This window comes from Perissodus microlepis, chromosome 10 (assembly GCF_051167445.1).
Source record: "Perissodus microlepis isolate ML-2025 ecotype Zambia chromosome 10, ASM5116744v1, whole genome shotgun sequence".
NCBI lineage: Eukaryota > Metazoa > Chordata > Actinopteri > Cichliformes > Cichlidae > Perissodus > Perissodus microlepis.
In genome coordinates this window covers 32,346,961-32,369,025 of record NC_140470.1, presented here as the reverse complement: position 1 = coordinate 32,369,025, position 22,065 = coordinate 32,346,961, and the positions used below count along the sequence as shown (strand labels likewise).

Genomic DNA, 22,065 nt, shown 5'->3' with positions numbered 1-22,065 from the left:
TCCCATTCTACTTTTAAATACTCTAGGAACAACAAGTAGGCCTGCAGAGCGAGAGCGAAGTGCTCTAATAGGGTGATATGGTACTACAAGGTCATTAAGATAAGATGGGGTCTGATTATTTAAGACCTTGTATGTGAGGAGCAGGATTTTGAATTCAATTCTGGATTTAAGAAGAAGCCAGTGAAGGGAAGCCAAAACAGGAGAAATATGCTCTCTCTTTCTAGTCCCTGTCAGGACTCTTGCTGCAGCATTTTGGATTAGCTGAAGGCTTTTCAGTGAGTTTTTTGGACATCCTGATAATAATGAATAGCAGTAGTCCAGCCTGGAAGTAATAAATGCATGAACTAGTTTTTCAGCGTCACTCTGAGACAGGATATTTCTAACTTTAGAGCTGTTGCGCAAATGGAAGAAAGCAGTCTTACATATTTGTTTAATATGTGCGTTGAAGGACATATCCTGGTCAAAAATGACTCCAAGGTTCCTCACAGCGTTACTGGAGGCCAAGGTAATGCCATCCAGAGTAAGAATCTGGTTAGATACCATATTTCTAAGATTTTCAGGGCCGAGTACAATAACCTCAGTTTGATCTGAATTACAGTTTTTTTCAGTCGCTAACAAGCGTTTGTCCAAACAGTTGTCACATTTGCAAAACTCTAAACACAATTAGCACAGCATCGGTCTGTTGTGGCCATACCATTCACACATTTCATGTCGTGTTCACCCAATATGCAGTCAGTGAACACATTTCCACAATGCTTACATTTTCTTAACAGACAAGCTATACCTCCCAACAAAATTATGGACTGTTTTTGTAGTATCTACGAATGTTAACACACAACATCCCACAATAGCAAAAACAATATTCCAAACCTTAGATACAGTTTAAAAACCTCTGCTTCTGCAATGATATCAGTACAAAAACAATATCAATATCAAAAATATATCTCAGCTGATAATAAACAAACAATTGAATAATTGACACACAGCTGATTTATGTTGGGTAAATTGGGCCAACCACAGCTTCTTCCATTCTGGCTTAGACTCAGTGGGGTTTATAAGGCAAGATCTTGAGGAGTGATGTTTTTGGAAACAAAAAAAAGACAAACACTGTAATGTCTGGTCGAGGAAGAATAAGAGCAAGGGGCCCAGGGAGAAGAGCAGGCCCAAGGAGAGGGCAAGGTAGAGGTGTAAGAATGCGTGGTGGTGGCATTCCAAGGGCTGCAAGAACAGTAGTCAGTGATGAAATTCGTGCCACTATCATTGACCATGTAATCAACCATGGTCTTTCACTAAGAGAGGCTGGTGAAAGAGTGCATCCCAATTTGAGGCGGTCAACGGTTGCCTCCATCATACGCATCTTTCAACAAACCAACAGGTAAGTCTTGCATTTTACATGGATTGTTTCTATTCTCACTTGACATGTCAATATGGTCATACAGTAATGCATATGTTGAATTTTTTGTCTTTCTAAAGAATGCAACGTCTTCCACCCTCTGGGGGAAGAGGAAAGCTCCTCAGTAATGATCAGGAGCTTGCCATTGTAGAAATGGTCACTGCAAATAATGCAATAAAACTGCTTGAAATTCAAACTAGAATTGTGGCGGACCATGAGATATTTGACAATATCGATAGAATCAGCCTCACAACCATTACGCGGACATTGTCCAAACACAGAGTGCGGATGAAGCAGCTCTACACTGTTCCCTTTGAGAGGAACAGTGAGAGGGTCAATGAGCTACGACGACAATATGTCCAGGTATAGTGTATATTCAATCCAATGTCCAGTTCTATAAGCTTTGCACTTTGCAAGTAGGTAACCTACACAATGCTAGGTTACAGTACAGTATGGTATACAGTAATAACATGACTTACATAAACTTTGTTTCAGAGAGTCATGGAATTGGAGGCCAACCAGGCCCCTCATGAATTCATATACATCGATGAGGCAGGATTCAATCTGGCCAAAAGGCGTCGACGTGGACGAAATGTAATTGGAAAAAGGGCCACAGTTGATGTGCCAGGACAGAGAGGGGCAAACATTACCATGTGTGCAGCAATTGCAAATGCAGGATTACTCCTTCACAGATGTCAGGTTGGACCCTATAATACAGAGCGCTTGCTTGCCTTTCTCAATGATCTCCACCAGCGCCTGGTTCCAGAGCAGGGTCAGGAGGGTGAAAACATGAGGACCTTTGTAATTACCTGGGACAATGTGGCTTTCCATCACTCGCAAGCAATAACAACATGGTTTGAAGTCCACCCAAGACTGGTAAGTCTCTTCCTTCCACCCTATTCACCTTTCCTCAACCCCATAGAGGAGTTCTTTTCTGCATGGAGGTGGAAGGTTTATGACCATCAGCCACATGACCAGATGTCCCTCCTTGAAGCCATGGATGCTGGCTCCAGGGACATCACAGTTGACGATTGCCAAGGGTGGATCCGACATACTAGGCGGTTTTATCCCAGGTGCATCGACTTGGATAACATCAGATGTGATGTTGATGAAAACATGTGGCCTAACCCTGAAGATCGCAGAGATTAGATGCAACTTTTTTGCCTTTTTTTAGCCCCCCTCCCCCCCTTTTTATCTTGGCTTTTTGCTGTTGTTTTTTTGTTCAGAATGCTCTTGTGTGTTTCATGGATATTTTGTTCACTGTAAGCAATACTGTAAAACTTCCTCTGTCCTATCATACCTTGTTTCTACTGTACCTCCTGTAGTAAACAGTAAAGAAACAAAAACTTGTTTGCTTTTTACTGGAATGCTTTTGAATGTGAACATTACTGTACATGTGGACATACAGTTACCAACCAAGACATTTCTGGTGTCAAAATGGTGGATTGCATGTTTCGCATGCAAATACCTGTAAAACTGAAACATAAAAGTCTATGGAGTTTTTGTAATGTCAATAATAGCCAGTATTTTGAAACCTGGTGTACTTTGATTGACTGCATGTACCTTGTGAAGTGAAAACAAGTGTTATTCTTTGACAGACTAATTTCATTTTGAGTCAGATTTATAGTGTTTTTGTACAGTTAGTGTGTGCAGAGAAAGATGTGTTCTATTTTGAAATGAAGAGTTAGTATATATTTACCAAAATGTATTCTTGAGAAGAAAATTATCCATTTGGCCAATTGTGTTTTGTAGGTGTGAGTCTGTGTTAAGAGTTTAGAAAAAGTATCTGAAGTATGGGTAGGCGCTTGTTAGCGATTGCAAAAAACTGTAAGAAGCAGAAAGTTAGCAGCCATCCAGGTCTTTATGTCTTTAAGACATTCCTGCAGTTTAACTAATTGGTGTGTGTCATCTGGCTTCATGGACAGATAGAGCTGGGTGTCATCTGCATAGCAGTGAAAATTTATGCTATTTCTTCTAATGATGTTGCCTAGGGGAAGCATGTATAATGTAAACAGAATTGGTCCTAGCACTGAACCCTGTGGAACTCCATAATTAACCTCAGTGTGTGAAGAAGACTCTCCATTTACATGCACAAATTGGAGTCTATTAGATAGATATGATACAAACCACTGCAGCACAGTACCTGTAATACCTACAGTGTGCTCTAATCGCTCTAATAGGATATTATGGTCGACAGTATCGAACGCTGCACTGAGGTCTAGCAGGACAAGCACAGAGATGAGTCCACTGTCAGAGGTTATCTATAAGCTACATGTTTGGAAATTATATCAGCCAGTCAAGTACTTCTGGTTTGAGGATCTATTTTTCACAGGAGCTACAGTATCCAGAGTCATACGTAGTGAGGTCAAATTATTAACAAGATAATTGACCTCTGATGAAGTAGCGTTCAGGAAGCTGGTCTTTAGCAATGGATGAATTATATTCCTAAACTTAGTTACAGCATTTTCAGAAAGACATCTACTGTGATGAAAACCACTTCCCACTGTTGTGTAATCAATTATTGTAAATTTAATTGTTATTAGGAAATGATCAGACACGAGAGGGTTTTCAGGAAACACTGTTAAATATTCAGTTTCTATGCCATATGTTAAAACAAGATCTAGAGTGTGATTAAAGTGGTGGGTGGGTTCTTTTATATTTTGGGAGAAGCCAACTGAGTCTAATAACAGATTAAATGCCATGTTGAGGCTGTCATTTTTAGCATCTACATGGATGTTAAAATCACCCACAATAATTATTTTATCTGAGCTGAGAACTAAATCAGGTAAAAAGTCTGAGAAATCAGACAGAAAGTCTGTGTAAGGCCCAGGTGGACGATAGATGATAACAAGTAAGACTGGTTTCTGAGTTTTACAGGTATCGTGGACAAGGTTAAGCATCAGGCTCTCAAATGAATTAAAAGTCTGTCTGGGTCTTTGGTTGATTAATAGGCTGGTGTGGAAAATTGCTGCCACACCGCTCCCCTCGGCCTGTGCTTCGAGGTGTCTGATAGTTAGAATGACTCGGGGGTGTTGATTCATTTAATCTAACATAATCATCCTGCTGTAACCAGGTTTCTGTAAGGCAAAGTTAATTGATTTGTTCATGAGTTATTAATTAATTAGTGCTGTCAACGTTAATCTTGTTAATCTGGATGGTGCTAACGCGTTAACGAGTTTACGGCGCTAACGTGTTGACGCCGTGCAGCCTCACACACGGGGCGATCTGCGCTAACTCGCTAATGGAGATTTGCTGCGTTAATGCAGTTATGGCGTTAACGTCATAGGGTTTATGTCAGTGTTTTATTTGTTCCTGAGAAAATCAGTTTGGCTGAAATTAAAGTTTGGAGTCTTTGCACAGTTGAATATGCGGTACAAACGTCAAACAGAAAAATGATGAAACAGAAGTGTGAGATGGTAGAGAATTTACTCCAATGTACTGTCATATTTCAGGGAGTAAGGAGCAGCCGCCTGAGCCCAAACTCCAGGGTGAAAATGAACACCTGTTCACAGCGTGCCAAGAACTCAGCCGCTGTGGGTTGGAGGTACAGCAACAGTATGCATGTATAAATCTGTTGGGCATGATGGAGAGTGCTTTGCCTTTCTTGTAGTCCAAGCTGGCACATTTTGCTGTAGATCCTGTTCAGGGATCAACATGATTGACATGTTCTATTATATTCTGTCTGTTAGGGCAAATCTTGAGAAGATTGGCCTGGCGGGGAAAATCACTCTGTTGCAGGCAGAAAAAAAAATGGGACAATCTAAGAAAAAATATGTACAGTACATGTGCTCCTCCATGAATCGCTACCTTATCGTGGTGGAGGGGTTTGTGTGTCCCAGGGATCCCAGGGGCTATGTTGTCTGGGGGCTTTTGCCCCCTGGTAGGGTCTCCCATGGCAAATTGGTCCTGGGTGAGGGACCAGACAAAGAGCAATTCAGAAGACCCTTATGAAAAGAATATCAAGGGAACAGTTTACCCTGCCCGGGATAGGGTTACCGGGGCCCCGCCCTGGAGCCAGGCCCGGGGAGGGTGCCCGAGGGCGAGCGTCTGGTGGCCGGGCCTTGTTAATGTAAAGCTATACTGTTGCTGTTTTGGTGAACTGCCACTTTTGATTCCCTCTGCCTTTAGGATTGCAACTATCCCACGTCAGGTGAGGGGGTGAGGGGATGAGTGGGAAGACCACTGCTGCTACATGGCCCTGGTTTGCCCTCATGGATGAGGTGTTAGGACAGAGGCCTTCTACCAGGCCTCCAGTTGTAATTGACTCCAGGGCCCAGTTCAGCAGTGGGCACCCAAGTGCAGGATGACGAACGGCAGGAGGATGAGGCCCAGCTGGAGCCAAGACTGGAAAAGAGAAAGAGGGACAGGGAGGATGAATTCCTGGAATTAATCAAAGAGGACATGTGGCTGCAGAGGGAGATGGAAGAAAGACGTGCTGAGCGAATGGACAGGCTGATATGTCTACTGGAGAAGGTTGTGGGAAAAAAATGAGTAAAGTATTGTAAATACAACCCATTGTACGAGAGAGTTAAACTTTTTATATGAATGTTTGTGCAAAATATGTACAAAGAATACAAAATAATGTAAGTTCTGTGAATACAAGTTAAACTTTATTTGATTTGTTAGACAAACAATGTACTACATCAGGGGTCGGCAACCCTAGGCACGCGTGCCAACTGTGGCAGGCGTGCCTAGGGTTAACTGATGGCACGGCCATAGCTGGACTGGCCATCGGGCATACCGGGCATTTGCTCGGTGGCCCAATGATTTATTTTTTATTTTTGTAACGGTATAAACAATGGAAGGTGTTGGATTGGCCAGATGCTGGCCGGTGTGTAAAAATAACTCAGTTGTTTGGTGGTGGCATCGCGGAGCTTCCACAGATTCAGTAAAATTAACAAGTGGTGGAGGCCAGCAGGTGGATGAGGGAGATCGGAGGCAGGACGAGGAGAGACCCAAGGCGGCTGCTGGTCTGAGCGTCAGGTGAACTGAACTTCAGGTAAGAAGTTATGACCTGCAGTCTATCTGGGTCAGATATAAACCAAGTTTAGGTGGAGTTTATTTTTGTTGTGCTGACTTTTTACAGTCAGTTACAATAACTCGTACTGCATACTAGCTAGCATGACGGAGTTTCTATACAGCTGGGTGGGTGCTTTGATGTTACTGATGTTGAACTTTATTTAATTCATAAGGTTAGTTAGTAGAGTTGCCAACGGTCCTGTAAAAAGACGGAATCCTCCCGCATTCAGAGAAATTATTACGCGTTTCATGTTGAGCTGAGAGGGGACGCAGTTTGTCCCGGACTTCAGCTAGAATGGAAAAAGACACAAAGCTGGAGTTATTCTTTGTCTTTGCTGCACCGCTGCGTCTTCTTCTCTCATTCTCTCCCCTCCCTCTCCTGTTGCTACTTTAATCATGAAACTGATCAATGATCAGCTGATCGGCTTTTCTCTCGTTTGTTTATCGCCCACTTTGCGCCAGAAAGAGGAAACCGCCGGATGTTGCGCTAAACAACAGCAGCACGTTTAAGCTTGATCAGCTGTTGTTAGAATTGATTTAATATTAATTTAGTATCAGCTGATGTTTGCTGGAGCCACAGCTGTAAAGCTGCTGGTCATGATGTCGGTTTGGATATGTGGTGAGAGGGAAACATGAAGATGAAACAAGGAGATGTCCTTACTGAATCATCAGAGCTGAACAGGTGATGGAGAAACAGGTTTACCTTTTAGGTGACATGAATGAGTTGAAGGGAAGTTATGAACTGTTTCTGAGAGACAAATAACACCAGGATCCTTTTCTATGTAGCTGACAGCTGGTAACTGTGCAGGGGCGGGTCTAGCAAAGTGTTGCCAGGGGGGCCAGGTAGGGCATTAACAGGGAGAGGGGGCACAAAGAAATACTTTTCTTTCTTATTCTCATTTAAAATGTCTGGCTGTTATTAAATAATTATCTGAAGCTTACAACCAAAGTTTTTATCTGATGTAAAATGTATAGAAATCATACATATACCAACAAGACTGTACATCACTGTAACAACAGCGTTTGTTTTCATTCAAAGGCTTTATGGCTTTATTACCTGGTGGGCCGGTCTTTAGTCAAAATGCACAGGCTGTTTTTTTGTCCCGGTCCAGCCCTGGGCACGACACACAGTGAATTAAGCTGAGAAGGTGCATCAAAAAATAAATGGCCGCGCCAGCGGTGCACATCGCAAATTAGCTCACATAGACACATTAGTTGTGCCTCTTCTTAATGATGGTATCTTAACTAACAACCCCAAGTACCAGATTCAACTTGTAATTGGCTAAAAATAATGTAGCCTACTGGTAAGAGGGACGTTGTTAGCTTTCCACATTCCGACACTTCAAAAGCTTCAGGAGCTGTCCGCTCAGCATCAGCACCACGGAGATACACGGATACATCCGTAGACTCGAGACAGAATTTCCCGAATTTCCCAGAGGAACCCACCCGAGGGATTAATAAAGTTTTATCTTATCTTATCTTATCTTAGAATTCACAATGCGTTTTTGGGACTTTCAGGTGTTTGGACCAATGTTTTATTTTCTGATCAAACCAGAAAGCTTTAATGAGCAGCTAGATTTGTCTCGCATTAACTGGCTGAGTTAATGCCAGTTAATGCAACATCGAAGCAGCTGGAATCCACAGCTGTGTGTGTTCATGGAGCTGAATTTTCACCTGCTGGACATCACTACCTGACAAGTTTAACTGTCTTCAGAACATTGCAGAGGCCTTATTGACAGTATTTGGCTCTACATGTCTGTGTGAGCAGATTTTCTCTCACATGAGTCCTCAGGTAGCCTCTGAATGCTGGACACTCGGAGACCTGTGTCTCTGAGTGGGAGACCAGAGATCATATTAACATGTGTGTCTCTGTATTAACAGACATGCCATATTGGCTTAGTTTATTTTTCTTATCATTGTTGTGAGGAGACCATAAATAGCATTTGTATTTTCTGTTGTACAGTTCATTTGCTGTTATGGATAAAAAGTCTTTTTTTGTTTCAAAATAGCTGATAACTATTTGCTGATAGCTGCCAACATCTGCGAACAAATATAATTCTATAAAGTGGTTCTATATAGTGTGTAACTGTTAATATACAGCGTTATTAAATTTATTGCTAATGCAATCATATGGCACACTGACCTCTGAGGAAATTTTAAATGGCACTCGCCATCAGAAAGGTTGCCTACCTCTGTACTACATTAACAGAATGTATGAACTACCTCCTCCAGGCCAGACACCTCAGCAGATAGCTGATCCTGCCAGAGAGCACAACTGACTGCCTCCAAACCAGTCTCCACCTCATCTTGCACATCATCCTCAGGGGACACAACATCACCAGCACTGAGGCAGATGTTGTGCAGACCCACATAGCAAAATTGGTATGGCCCCGATCTGGCCCACACAATGTGCTTACACATGCCCCACATACCGCAAAGAATGACGGCCCTTTAGTGGCCCAGATCAGATTAGCCAGAGGTGGTCCTGTGCTGGCCCATGTGTGGACTACCTCTGGCAAATCTGATCACTAAAGGGCCGTCATTCTTTGCGGTATGTGGGCCATGTGTAAGCACATTGTGTGCAGCCACGGGCCAGTTGCAGACACACTGCTGGCCCTGTGCTGGCCTAGATGTCAGCCTAATATGTACCTTAATCAAGCCCTGTAATAACAACATAGCGCTATATATATATTTTGCGCTTTTCTACTCACTTGGATTACGCAAAGTACTCTATATAACATGCCGTATTGCCGTACTGAGTGCTCCCGAACTGCATTCATGCACATTCACACCCTTGCAGACTGGAGAAGCCAGGAATCGAACCGCTACCCTTCCGATCAGCCTGAGCTACAGCCACCCAGTGGCAAAGATGAGTAAATCATCACTATGTTTTGGATAAAGTGTACACTCACAAACCTGTCAAATCTGCATTTGAAACGTTGGCTACTACAGCAGTGTAGTATTGCAACATGGCATTTGGGTCTTCTAACTAAAATAGGAAAATAGGAACATAAATAGCACCATCATTGCCAGACCTGGCCCACATCTGGTTGACAGACACTCTGCCACGACACGGGTCAGTCAGAATTGCCAGCTTGATGCCACATCCAGGGAAGACCTGTTTTCCATAGGCCTGGGCCACATAACCCAAACCACAATTGAGCCAGATATGACATGCCATTACATAGACAGTGGCATCATTGTCAGACCTGGCCCATATCTGGATGACATATGTCTTATCATGCCAGAAGTCAACCAGCAGTGCTGGCTTGATACCAGATCCGGGCCAGACCTGCTTTCTATGTGGGGAATAGCACATGCTCTTGTGACCAGAAACAGAAGTTTTGTGTTGTAAATAACGTGTATATACATGAACATACACTGTAGTTCCCATTATGTCATCATGACTATTCCAAAAACAATGGCTATGTATTCTACTGACTTACATGTGGTACAACGGTGTGGTGCACCTCCAGCGCTTGGAGGAAGATGGCCCAGAACCTCGTCTTCATCATCCCAAAAGCACGCTCTATAATAGAATGTGCCCTGGAATGATGAGAGTTGAAAAGCTGGGCTCCCACACCTTGGAGTTGCCTCTTATAGGGAGTAATGAGGGGGAGTGGATGTTGGAGACACAGGTACCCTCCATCTGCAAGGATGAAATGCCCTGGGGGAGGGTAGATGGCCTGCTGGTACAGTGGTCTGTTGTGAGCACCCTGGAGTCATGCACTGACCCCGGCCAGCCCACATACTGTATGTATCAATGAAGCAGCCCTGATGGTCAAAAACCGCCTGCAGGATTATGGAAGGGACCAATTTTGTCATGTGAAGGCTGTGTGCAGGCAGGAAAAGGACCCCAAATGCAGACTCACAGAAACAAAAGGTGAACTTAAATACAGCTTTAATGCTGGACGGCAAAACAGAAAACTGGCTGAACTAGAATACAAAATGAACTAACTCGGCAGGCTGGCAGGCAGAACACACAGTACAAGATAACGGTAGATCACAACACGGACACAGAGAAACACAGGGCTTAAATACACAGAGGGAGCAATCAGGGAATGAGAGACAGGAGGGAAACAAAGCTGGGGCAAATCAGGCCTAACGAGACAAAGGAAGCAAAGTCAGACACATTAACATGAGACACGGACTATCAAAGTAAAACAGGAAACACAGACTGAACTTATAGACACAGACTCACAAGCAGGCACTGCAACAGAGACGTGGGAACAGGGAAGACACAGACACTGACAGGACACAGAATAGAGGGAGTATGGAAAACAAAACCTGAGAACTACATAATCAAACACCAAGAAGAACTGGGGAAAAAATAGAAATGCAAAACAGAAACCAAAAATAAACTAAGAAGAGAACACAAATAAAGGGTACAAAACAGAAACCATTGGGTCAACAACCCAGGAGCTCTAACAAATGTCCTGTTCCTGTATCACTGACCATCAGGGTCGCTGGGAGGCTTGATGCCGATATGGCGCCAGTCAATTTCACCAACAGCTTTCAAAAAGGCTCTGTGTCATGCCAGCTCTGCAAACCCATGAGACACGACTTGTAGATCTTCAGGGGTCCGAGGGAGGTGGATGACCTGATGGCAAATGGCCACCACCTCCTCTGTGACCCTGTGGACGATGCGGTGAACACTGGAATGAGATATTGCGAACACTCTGGAAACGACTCTGTGAGATACTCCACTTGCCAGCCAGAAAACGAAAACAAGGACCTCAATTGTGGCACCCCAATCATGTCTCCGATCCTGGTTAGGTAGATTCAGCAGCACTTTAAGAGACTCCCTGCTCAGGCGAAAATCAGGCCTAGTTTCCTCATTATTAAAATACCTGTCCAGGGCTGGGACACTCAGTTTAATCCTGCAGCACAGTGGTCTGCTCTGGTGAAGGAAAATTTGCAAAATGACAGGAATTGTTTCATTGTTGCCATTAGTATGGATGTTGCTGTTGTTGTAGTTTACAAAAATGACTTTACGTGTCGAAACATTATTTTAATTATTGTACTTGAGGGAAATGTACTAAAAGGTACTGGTTCACTGTAAAGGATGATGGAGCAAATACTCCTATATGAAAATCATGTCTACAGTGGTAAATATCGGAGTTTTAATCTAGTAAACCGTCTTAAATAGACACACTTCAAATCTCAGTATCAGTATGTATTTTGCACTGTACCTGAATGTAGTTTTGTCTTGCACTATTTTGCACTGCGTAGACCGCTGAGGCCGTGTCATTCAAGGCTGCAGACCCTAATTGGGATACAGCCTCTCACAACCCTCACACGTCTGCCACCGCAGCCATGACAGTGATAAGGTCAGAGTTCAAAGTCCATTCTGTTCTTTGTAATAAAAGTAAGTGAGAAAAAAAAACAGCATATGGTCCAGTTTGGTTGTTTGTGATTTTCTCCTTATTTACTGGTGATCCAGTGGCTAGTTTTAAAAAAACCCCAATGATATCAGTTTCCACCAAAAACATCTACAATTTTCCCATTTTGCTCTGCTAAAATGATCACAGACGATCGTTCATGTGAGCCCCTGAAAGGTTAGCACTTGAATTTTTGGCAGCTTGTATTTCATTTCAATGCAATCCACGCACAATAATAAAAGTTAAAGGGTTCATCTTAAAATAACTGAATACAGATCAGATCTTACAGGGGGTTTTTTTAGCCTAAAAACTGAAACATTTCACATTTAGTTTTCAAGCTGGCTTTGTTCAGCTTTTTTTTTTTTCAAGCTGCTTTTGTTGAGTTTGGAGTTGTTGTCACATTAAGTATGCTGCTTTGGTTTATTGCTCAAGTGTTAATTCCAGTTTTGTTACTTTCAGGTTTTGTTACTTTGTTACTTTAAGTTCCCTGATGAATAAGTTAATGAAATTCTGTTTTAATAAACAACAAGTTGAGTCATAAAAGCCATTGTAATACTGAATCAGAAAAGGTTAAAATTAGTAGGAACAAGCATTTTACCATTTCAGTTCATTCAGATATCTTTTATTTTGACAAGGAATTTCTTTCCATCTTGTCCTTATGATACACGCAGATAGAGTGCAAAAAGCAGTGCTTCAGAAGCAGTTTCAGCAGTGTTGCATTACTCCCTTTTATTTTAGCAATCTGGTACTGACAGAAATGTAATGACTTTAATTCATATTAATAGAATTGGAGAAGTAAATCTGTAATAGTGACAGCGGATCGAGTTGGCAAAGATCTCATTTATTAAGCCAGGTTACAATCTCTGCACACTGTCAGTTTAAAAAACATTAATATGTCACTTCAAACTGTTCAAATAACCCGGAAAATTGTCTTTAATATAATGGCAAAACCTTCTTTAACTTAACTTTTGATACAAATTTTTTTATCTCTTTGGATTGCATACCATAAATGATGGGATTGAGGCTTCCAGGGATGATGTGATACAGGACAGCAACAATTTTTCTGCTCCCTGAGTACTCAGGAAAGCGATGCAGAGTGATTATGGACATACCACTGAACAAAAAAATCAGATATACAACCAGGTGAGTGCTGCAGGTCTTCAAGGCTTTATTGTTCAAGGACTTGTTGTTAGTGGTTAGACACACCACAGTAATCTTAGTATAGGTAAGAACCATGCTACCGATAGAACCTGTGAACAAAAGCACAGTGAAAGTGAGGCCATAGACATTGTTAATGAACACATCCTCACAGGACAGGTTAAACAGTGCAGCATTGTCACAATAGGGGCTTTTGATCAGAGTTCTGCATCGGCCCAGTCTCAAGGTCAGACCAAGCAGAATCCCAACCAAAACAAAGGCCACCCCCCAGGCAGAAACTGTCAGCTTCATCAACATCTTATTTGTCATTACTGCAGCATAACGCAGAGGATTACAGATGGCTACATATCTGTCAAAGGCCATTATCATAAGCACTGTGTGAGCTGTGGTACTAAACATATGTGTGGTGAAAGCTTGGACCACACATTCATAATAACTGATGAGGCGCTCAGACGGAGGCCTCAACATGTCTACAAGCAAACGAGGGATCATGATAGAGTTTCCAAATAAATCATTAATGGACAGATTACAAAAAAGGATATACATGGGCTGGTGAAGACTCTTGTCAACAAAAACAAAAACAGCAATGCCCACATTTGCAACAATTAGAAACAAGTAGGAGAAAAAAAGAAAAAGAAACATAGCGTATGTGGCTTCCTGTGGGACATTTAAACCCTCCAGCTGTATTGTGAAGATGTTGTTTGTATTTTGCATGGACCTGAAAGAACAAGACAATTTCAAAGGCATTTCAAAAGCAATTCAGTCACTATCTAAAACATTAAATAAAGCTTTCACGCATGACATTCCCACATCTGTAAACAAGAGCTTATATCACAAAAAAAGACAAAAAGACAGAGATCAGATACTTGTTAGTCCTGACAATCCTCAACTCCTGAAGTTGAAGTGTTGGACTGTTGTACATATAGTTCTCCATCTTGTCTGAAGTAAAAGCAGAAGGAGGGAAAAAGATTAACTAAAATTAAAATGTAATAAATTAAATATCAAATATTAGCAGTGAGGCAAACCTTTTTCAAAAGTCACACATTTTAAAATATTAATCTAGTATCCACCAGCAAAAGGAGGACAAACACTATAATAAATATTTGTTCAAGGGAGAAAAATAAACTGAAAAGGACCCACAGAATAATGTTTTCTGAATGATCATTCAAGATAATGTGTTATCATCTGAAGGCAAGAAGCAAACTGTTAATGATCACCTGAAATGCATCAGTTCATGTGCTTCTTGTTTCTCTCCACAGCTTTATCTTGTGCAGTGGTTGGACATGGGTGTCCACTGGGAAACTTTAATCCACCTCAGGATTAATGGTAAATAGTCATCAGCACTCTATAAAAAAAATAGGGGGAGAAAGCATATTTCATATACTTTGTTTTGAAAAAACAAGATGGTGCCAGTGTGCACAGCAGGCCGTCCTCGTCTCTGTTTCCGATCTTTCTTTTTTGATTGTTGTGTATTATTCCTCCTTCTTTTGGTAATATGCCTCTCTGATGTCAATGCCCATGCTGGAACTTAGGAGATGCCACTTTGCTCCATATATATCCTTCCACTGGTGCACTGCCTCTACCTTCCCTGCCTAAGAGGCACTATAGAAAGCGAGGCAAACGGAGTGGGTTCCGTGTTCGCTTTAAGGTCTACCTTAAGGCACATGCTGCGGCTAACTCCGATCCCACTTTGGATATTTTGCAACCTCCTTTCTCCTTTCGGGACCGGCTGTCCTTCAGACTGCTTAGTCACCATTGGATTTGCCCAGTAGGACGACATTCTAGCTTCGAAGTACAGTTATTGAGGCTGGCTGCCCCTCCTATGACTCTTTCTACTGTAATCTACCGGCCATCCAAATATAATAAGTTTTTTATCTGTGAATTTACTGACCTTTTAAGTTCTTTTTTCCTAAATTATGATCGGGTTCTTATTTATGGCGATTTTAACATACATATTTGTTGTAAAGATGACTTGTCGTGCCCTAACTGATTCTTTTAACCTTACACAGTGGGTGAGTGAACCGACACATTTAAAGGGCCACTCATTGGACTTGGTATTTTCATATGGTCTGGATATCTGTATCAAGAGCATTGACAGTGCTGGCACCTCTGACCATTTTTTGGCTATGTTCGATGCTGAGTTAAATGCAATAGAATAGACTTCTGTGGGCCCTCGTCGCCCTGTACGTATAATTAATTCTGAGACTGTGGCTAACTTTTCTGCTGCCTTTTTAAACACTGCGTTTTTTGATCCTGATAGAACGGACACTAAATGTTATACGCCCGACTCGGTTGATGATTTTGTTAATTCTATGTTATCCACATGCTCCTCTGTTATGGACACAGTGGCCCCTGTTAAGATGAAACTTCCCAGATGTTCTTCTCAACCTTGGTTAAATGACTCTATACGGGCCTGTTGTCAGTCTGAGAGGAAGTGGAAAAAAGACAAGCTTCAGTTATGCCTTGACACTCTATGTAGGAGCTGCTCTATTTACCAGGAGTCTGTTAAGACTGCTAAAGCGGCTTTCCTCTTGGATATTATTGTGGCTAATAGCCACAACCCTCGTATCCTCTTCAAAATCTTTAACTCTGTGATCAATCCTTGTCCTGGAATGTCAGATTTGCCCCCCCCCCAGCTCTCTGTGAGCAATTCATTTTACAAGAAAATTTTTATTTTTTAAGGCTTCACTTTTACACCCTTCTGTGGTGAATCCTCTTCCTACTTTAAGATGTCAGTCAACTTTTAATCAGTTTGAGCCAATTTCACTCTCCACCCGCAAGAGATTAATTGAATACCTGAGAAGTTTGAATTCTGTACATGACATCCCCCCTTTCTGCATTATTAAGGATGGTTTTGATGTAATTGGGCCTTATATTCTATCTTTGATGAACCTATCATTACTGGTGGGCTGTGTCCCGACTGCCTTTAAACATGCGACAGGGCAACCTGTTCTAAAAAAAGCAGCCTTGACCGGAATGATCATGCAAACTATAGATTGATCTCCAAACTCCTGTTCTTATCTAAAGTACTAGAGAAAATTGTCTTTTTGCAAATACAGCCCTACTTAAACACAAATAATATTACTGACAAATTTCAGTCTGGCTTTAAACCACGCCACAGTACTGCTTGTTAGACTGCATGAAAGAGGTCAAGGATTGGTTGTCGGCAATTCTCTTATTTTGAATGAAAACAAAACTAAGATTGTGGTGTTTGATAGGCATATCCCTCGGGACCAGTTAGCCATTCTAATTGGCCCCTTTGCCAGCTTCCTCTCTGACAATGTAAGCAATCTAGGTGTTTTCCTGGACAGTTCATTTAAGCTTGATAAACAAGTGTCCTCAGTAGTCAAATCTGGCTTTTACGAATTGCGCCAAATCTCTAAATCCAAACATTTTATACAGCGCGGTGACCTTGAAAAACGTACCCATGCTTTTGTGACTTCTGGATTAGACTACTGAAATTCCCTTTACTTTGGTGTTCAATCCGTCCATCTCCATAGACTTCAGCTTGTTCAAAATGTCTTGGCTCATCTCCTCCTAACTGGAAAATTTGCTTCCATTACTCCAGTTCTTGTTGACTTACATTGGCTACCCCGCAAATATCATATCGATTTTAAAATCTTGTTGCTTATTTTTAAAATTATAAATAACAATGCGCCTAGCTATCTTATCCACCTTCTTAGCTTGTATACTCCAAGTCGAGAGCTTGGTCCAACCTAGGTCCCGCCTGAAGACCAGGGGCGATCGTGTTTTTGTCTCAGCTTCACCGAACCTCTGGAATAGTCTTCCTGTTACTATGCCTCAGACTCTATTCAGTCTTTCAAAACACGGTTGAAAACGTATCTAATTAATTTGCAATTTCCCTACTAGCCTAGTGCCCTTATCTCATCTATTTTAACCTTTTTACATTTTAACCTTCTTACTACATGTGACCTTTTTTTTACTGCAGTATTGCTGACTCTTCTAGATAACATTTTATATTTATGAATTGACTTTATCGCTTAACCAAGGCCCGACATCTATTTTACTTAGCCCATACTGCCAGTTTAATTAGTGCTTCCTGTTAGTATTAGTACTAGTGCTTGTTTTTGTACTATGTTAATGTTTTATCACAATGACTTATTGTATTATTGTGAAGCACTTTGGTATACCTTTGGTTTTAAATGTGCTATATAAATAAAATTTTATTGTATTGTGCATATATATAATGTATATATATGTGTATGTGTGTGATATGCTATACAACACATTATTGTGATTTTACTATTTTTAATTCACAGAAATCATAAAATACAAAAGCCTTTCCTGTTTAAAGAGAATTTTTCCTTCCCATCATCTCTAAGTGCTTGCTCATTGAGGATCGTCTGATTTTTGAGGGTTTTTTCCAGATCACCAAGCAATATTTTTAATTAGACAAGGTTATAAGAAGTGAATATAAAGTGATGAAAAGTTTTTTTCAAAAAGTTATACAAACCTACCAACCCCTACTTGAAAAAGTACTTTACACCTAAACCTAATAACTAGTTTTGCCAGTCTTGATAGCAAGAGCTGAAATCAAAAGTTTGTGATAACTGTGTCAAAAAGGCTGAATTGGCTGAGAGGTGGACCGAAAAGCAGACTCAAACAGACAGAAGATTTCACAGGAAAGCAATGTTTATTCACTCTTTTCTCAGTTGACTTAACCACAGGGGCAGGAGGGCAAACTAGAGTTGCTGTAAAAGAGTTCACTGAAAGAGAGGGAGATGTGAGTTAGTTCTCACAGAATACTGGGAATGAGTGCCCCCCTGGAGTGGTTCAAAGGCAGAGTTAATGAGTGGCAGAGGGTATTCATTTTTTATTGTAATGTCAATCACTCCCCGGTGATCAATGCATGGAGTCTTATCCTTCTTAACCATGGAAAAAAATCCTAAAGCTACTGCTCAGGAGGATGGCAAATGATGCTTGGCACCAGCGTCCCTCTCGGGCCACAACAGGTTGTACAGGCAACTGCATGGCAGCGGGCACTGGGAAGGAGGTCTATGGCGCAGTCGCATAGTCTATGCGGTGGTCATGACATGGCTTTGAACATGTGGGTAATGCCAATTGAAGGCAGTTAGCCGGACAAAACAAACATCAACTCTTTATTTTACTGTGGGTTGAGTCAATATGGGGGTTATGCTTTTCCAAAGCACCCAATAGTGAGACATTTCCCCCAGGCCCTGACTAACTGTTATTATGTGTCAAGAGGAGACACAAGGAGACAGAAGCACCAACCAAATTTCATGAAAGTGAGGGACAAGGGCAGGAGTCCCCCCCCCCCACGTTTAAATAACAATCAATAGCCTGTGCCAGTATGAAGGAACAGAGAGGTCAAGTGTCAAGTGCAGCAGCCAAGGTGTGGAAATCACAAGCAGTAACGACAGCGATGGAGGATGTGCCAGCCGCGGCACTATTTTGGTCTACTGTGTGGGACCATTTTGGATTTAGAGCTGCTTATGCTGATTGATAAAAACTCCAAATGTGTGCAAGCACTATACATCTTCCTTTTAAACAGCCTGTCAGAGAAAAGTCAGAGTACAAGCCATAATGAAAGTACTGGAAGGTTTCTTAACTAAAGAAACCCAGCCTTATGCCGTAGTAGAGGACAGAAAAATAAGTTTAAAAAAGTAGACAGTGACATATTATCAAAAGTTTGATAATAAATAGACGTATATATTTCTATATTAAAATCCACATACATTTTAAGTCATTACATACATTTCCGACTACACATATGGGGAAAAGCCCTACAAAGAAAGAAAAAAAAGTATTTACCATCTATTCATCCACACATTTAAAAAATAAACTGCAAATGTGAACTCTCATCCTTTATGCTGACTTCCTAATTACCTGGGGGCACCTTAAAAACAGCCAGAGCCGAGCTAACAGCAATATTTTATCACATAATTTACGCTGTGAGTAAGTTAATGTTAATTCTTTTGAAGGTAAACCAAGAATAAAATATCCAGGGTCCTTTTGGATCCAATTCTTAAAAATATTACTCAGATCTTGAGATATAGAACTCCAAAATCTTTTACTTAGTTTGCATTGCCAAAAGTAATGGAAAAAGGTACAAGTTTCTTTTTGACATTTGATACAGACACATCAGGTGTAATCTTATGCAGACATTAGGAGTTAGGCGGTGTCGAATTTTGTATTGGGTATCTTGCAAACAGTTGCAAGTAAAAGTAGATCTAGCTATGTTTCCACTCCTCCTCCACATATTGATTATTAAGATCTCTCTCCCATTTATGAATAGCACTCAATGTGCTGCTACTATGAGTATATAGTAAAGAATAAAAGGCAGAAATAAAATGAGTTCTGTCCTTTTGTTTAATAAGAAAAGTCTCCAAATCTTCATATATAGCTGTTTCTGCAGATTGTGAAATTTCAGAATTAACAAAATTACAAACATGGAGGAAGCCCAAAAAAGTTGTCTCTAGGAATATTAAAATTTGAATCCAGTTGCTGAAAGTTCATCAGTGTGTTGTTTAAATACAAATCGCCCTTAGCCCGTTGTTATGCCACATATCAAACAGACTGCGAGACATTCCTAGAACAAAGTCTTTGTTTCTCAATAAAGGAGTCAAAAAAATCTTCTCTGCCCAACCCTTTGTGCATTTCCCTCCAAAACCTTATTGTATTATAAATAACTGGGTTATTGTTAATCTCTGTTTGTAAGTTCTTTTTTGTCACAGACAACTAGGCCCCAAAGTGAAGAAGGTGAAGCAGACCAAGAGTCAAACAAAAAGACTGAACTTTATACACTTTGTGTTCTGAACATGCACGAAAGGTCTGACAGATGGCAGGGTCATTGTATTTTAGCATAAAAATCATACTCTTTAAAAACATTTTCCTTTGAGTTAACATGAGAGAATGAGTAACTATTGATGTACTTTATGCAGTAACTTTATGATTTTAAAGAAAACAATTTTAATGGGGTTTTTTTTTTACCTCACAAATGAAATGCATTTGGAAATCAACAACTTCTCAAATTTTACTGTACAAGAATCTCACTTAAGATTATCACAATGACATGCCTAATGCCAAATTGCCTTATTCTTTCAGTTTAGGTTCAGTTTCTTACGTATACAATACTGAACCAAAACGGTGATATGTGCTGATTTTGTGAACTGTTCCTAATTCACTGTTCCAGTCTGATTTGCCAATATATGCACAGTAGTAAGAACAAAATTGGCTAGTGTGCATGTGTCATAAATGTGAGGGATTTTTCATACAAGCTAATTTTTGCAAGAAAATAAACACATTTTTTCACGGGGTAAGAAGGTTTTCATGCTGATATTAGTGAATTATTCCCAATGAGTCTTTTGTCACTGGATTAATTAAAGCTCTCTCTCTCCTTTGCAGTATTGTTTTAATTCAGCTGTATTTTAAACGGCCTGTTTAAGTTCATATAAACATCTCACTCAGATTTAAGTCCAGAGATTGTCTTTTTTGGTTTTAAATGAAAGCTATGGTATAAGTAAGAATACTAAAAATTACTTCCATGCAAAGGTATTCTCTTGGCCTTTAAGATTCATTACATCGGTATAACCGGGTGTTATTGCTGGTTTCATACCATTATGTTCTTTCTTAAATACTAATTATGTATTTAGCTCCAATAAAACTGCACAGTCCTTGTGTCTGTGTTTAACAAAGGCTTACCAGCAGATAGCGAATATTTGCTTTTGCCTTTAACGTCATCTAATGTAAATTAAACTTCATGAATGAGACAAAACCACAGATTGGCTTAAGCTTTTATTTTACACAAACACACGCACATTTTGAAATGCTGACTAAAGTTTTATACATTAGTTTCTTACAGCAGCAAAAACATTAACTTCCATCTAATTATGATTAAAATAGCTGTCAGAGATGATCTCCCTTTAGATGTTGAATTTCTATAAAAACAAACAGAAACACATTCTGTTTATGATGCCAAAACCTTCTTGGATATGCACAACTTCAAAAGGGCTTTTTGTAGGTCTTTGGACTGCACACCATAAATAATGGGGTTCAGACTGCCTGGAACCATATAACACAGAAGAGCAGAGATTTTTCTGTACTCTGTGTACTGAGGGAAGCGATGCAGAGTAATAAGTGTCATTCCACTAAGTGTCAAAATCAGATAAACAACCAGATGAGTGCTGCAGGTCTTCAACGCTTTACTGTTCAAAGACTTGTTCTTACTGGTCAGACAAACCACTGCAATGCTTGTATAGGAAAGAACTATTGCCCCTATAGAGCCCACATAAATAGCCACAGTGAAAGTGATACCATAGATGTTGTTAATGACCACACTTTCACAGGAAAGTTTAAACAATGAGGCATTGTCACAGTAGGGGTTTGTGATCAAAGTCCTGCATCGACTCAGTCGTGTGGTCAGACCTAGAAGAATCCCGACCAAAGCAAAGGCCACTCCCCAGGCACAAACTGTCAGCTTGATCATCATTTTGTTGGTCATTATGGAAAAATAGTGAAAAGGATTACAAATGGCCACATATCTGTCATAGGCCATAATCATGAGAACAGTGTGACTTGTGGTTCCAATCAAGCTCGCAATGTAGGCCTGAACAACACATTGATAATAACTAATGAGGCGCTCAGATGGAGGTCTCATAAGGTCTATAAGCAAACGGGGCACCACGATAGAGTTTGCAAGAATATCATTCAATGGCAAGTTGCAATAAAGGAGATACATGGGCTGGTGAAGATTCTTGTTCATGAAAATCAAAATAGTAATGCCCACATTTATAATCATTATAAACAGGTAGGAGAAAAACAAGAAAAAAAAGACAGGGTAGAGAGAATCCTTTGAAGTGTTTAAGCCCTCTAACTGGAGGATGTAGCTGTTGTAGGTGTAGTTCTCCATCATCCTGAAAGAACGAAGCTGTTATTTTACACTTACAGATCTTATGAGATAGTAAGTCCATATGATCTTATCAGAAACAATAAAAGTTACAGAAGGAACTTTATAGTAGTGAAAACAATGAGGCTGATTTATAGAAAAGCTGATGTAAAGCTGTTGGTAGACTACTACATCAACGCACAGCTTGTTTGTCACTGTTCTCCGCTGTCTTATAGGCACAGACTCCC

General features: G+C 40.7%; 2 protein-coding genes across 2 annotated transcripts; both read right to left on the bottom strand.

Moving 5' to 3' along the window:
* Positions 1 to 12,726: 12,726 nt before the first annotated feature.
* Positions 12,727 to 13,665, bottom strand: LOC146379717 (olfactory receptor 8G17-like). Its single transcript, XM_084941041.1, has one exon. The coding sequence runs from the start codon at positions 13,663 to 13,665 to the stop codon at positions 12,727 to 12,729; it is 939 nt and encodes a 312-aa protein (XP_084797167.1).
* Positions 13,666 to 20,899: 7,234 nt separating this feature from the next.
* LOC146379716 (olfactory receptor 8G17-like) lies at positions 20,900 to 21,844 on the bottom strand. Its single transcript, XM_084941039.1, has one exon. It carries the CDS (start codon positions 21,842 to 21,844, stop codon positions 20,900 to 20,902), a length of 945 nt encoding a protein of 314 aa, XP_084797165.1.
* Positions 21,845 to 22,065: the final 221 nt, after the last annotated feature.

Coding starts and splice junctions, on each gene's coding strand:
- LOC146379717 (XM_084941041.1), bottom strand. CDS start 13,665: ATGCAAAATACAAACAACATCTTCACAATACAGCTGGAGGGTTTAAAT.
- LOC146379716 (XM_084941039.1), bottom strand. CDS start 21,844: ATGATGGAGAACTACACCTACAACAGCTACATCCTCCAGTTAGAGGGC.